This window comes from Trypanosoma theileri (genome assembly GCF_002087225.1).
Source record: "Trypanosoma theileri isolate Edinburgh chromosome Unknown TM35_Tth_24_V1, whole genome shotgun sequence".
Lineage (NCBI taxonomy): Eukaryota > Euglenozoa > Kinetoplastea > Trypanosomatida > Trypanosomatidae > Trypanosoma > Trypanosoma theileri.
Genome location: NW_021639866.1, coordinates 92,578 through 93,324, shown reverse-complemented (window position 1 = coordinate 93,324; position 747 = coordinate 92,578). Strand labels below are relative to the sequence as shown.

The window sequence follows — 747 nt, the reverse complement described above, 5'->3', positions numbered from 1 at the left end:
TTTCCATATCTTTTGTCGTTAATGACGTTAACTTTTCGTCGCTTGTCATTCCTTTTATGGTTTCTCGAACCCGTTGTGCGTCTGCTCCTTGAATTACGACGTATCTGGCCCGTCTGTGCGGGTCGCTTTTGAAGGTTTTTGGCAGCGCACCCCAATCCACTATTATGGCATTGGGATCTTGTTCGTGCGGTACGAAATTTTGCTTCTGGCTTGGGTTACAGCCAGCAGATGGGGAGAAATCGCACAGCTTCAGTCTTAAAGCCACTTGATCTCTTTCCGTTTTGAGAGTAGCGATTATCATGTCCAACTCCCATCTTAGCATTGGACGTGCTTGTTTTAACGGGTCCTGTGCTGCTGTTTTCTGTAACCCCATTAAAAACATTTGAGTGGGAGTTCTGGCCGTTGCCAGAAGGGTTAGCAATGTGCGCGTATATTGTATCGCGCTGCTCTTTGCCAATTGCAAACTTACGATGAATAACGGAATGTTTTCTTCCGTCGTATCCAGTTTGTGCCGCACTGTAAACTCTATGAATCTGCGGAGTATGGAACCCCGTTGCTCCCATGTTGTGCGGGTCCACATGCCCTTTGCTATGTGGTTGGCCTCTGATGCCAGCGCCACGATGTACGGATCGTGAGAGCGCGCTGGGATTAACGTAAACTCGTTTTTGGAAATCGTTCCCTGAGGGAGAAGTGACGATTGGAAGATTTCCTGCTGTTGATGTAGTTGTGTACTGTTTCCCATTACAT

At 47.4% G+C, this 747-nt stretch overlaps 1 protein-coding gene across 1 annotated transcript; it reads right to left on the bottom strand.

Moving 5' to 3' along the window:
* Position 1: 1 nt before the first annotated feature.
* Positions 2–742, bottom strand: TM35_000241390 (trans-sialidase; the record flags this gene model as incomplete). The annotated part of the gene is made up of 1 exon (XM_029027551.1): positions 2–742. A coding segment is annotated over one exon (741 nt), but the record flags the coding sequence as incomplete, so codon positions are not given.
* Between the last annotated feature and the right edge of the window lie 5 nt (positions 743–747).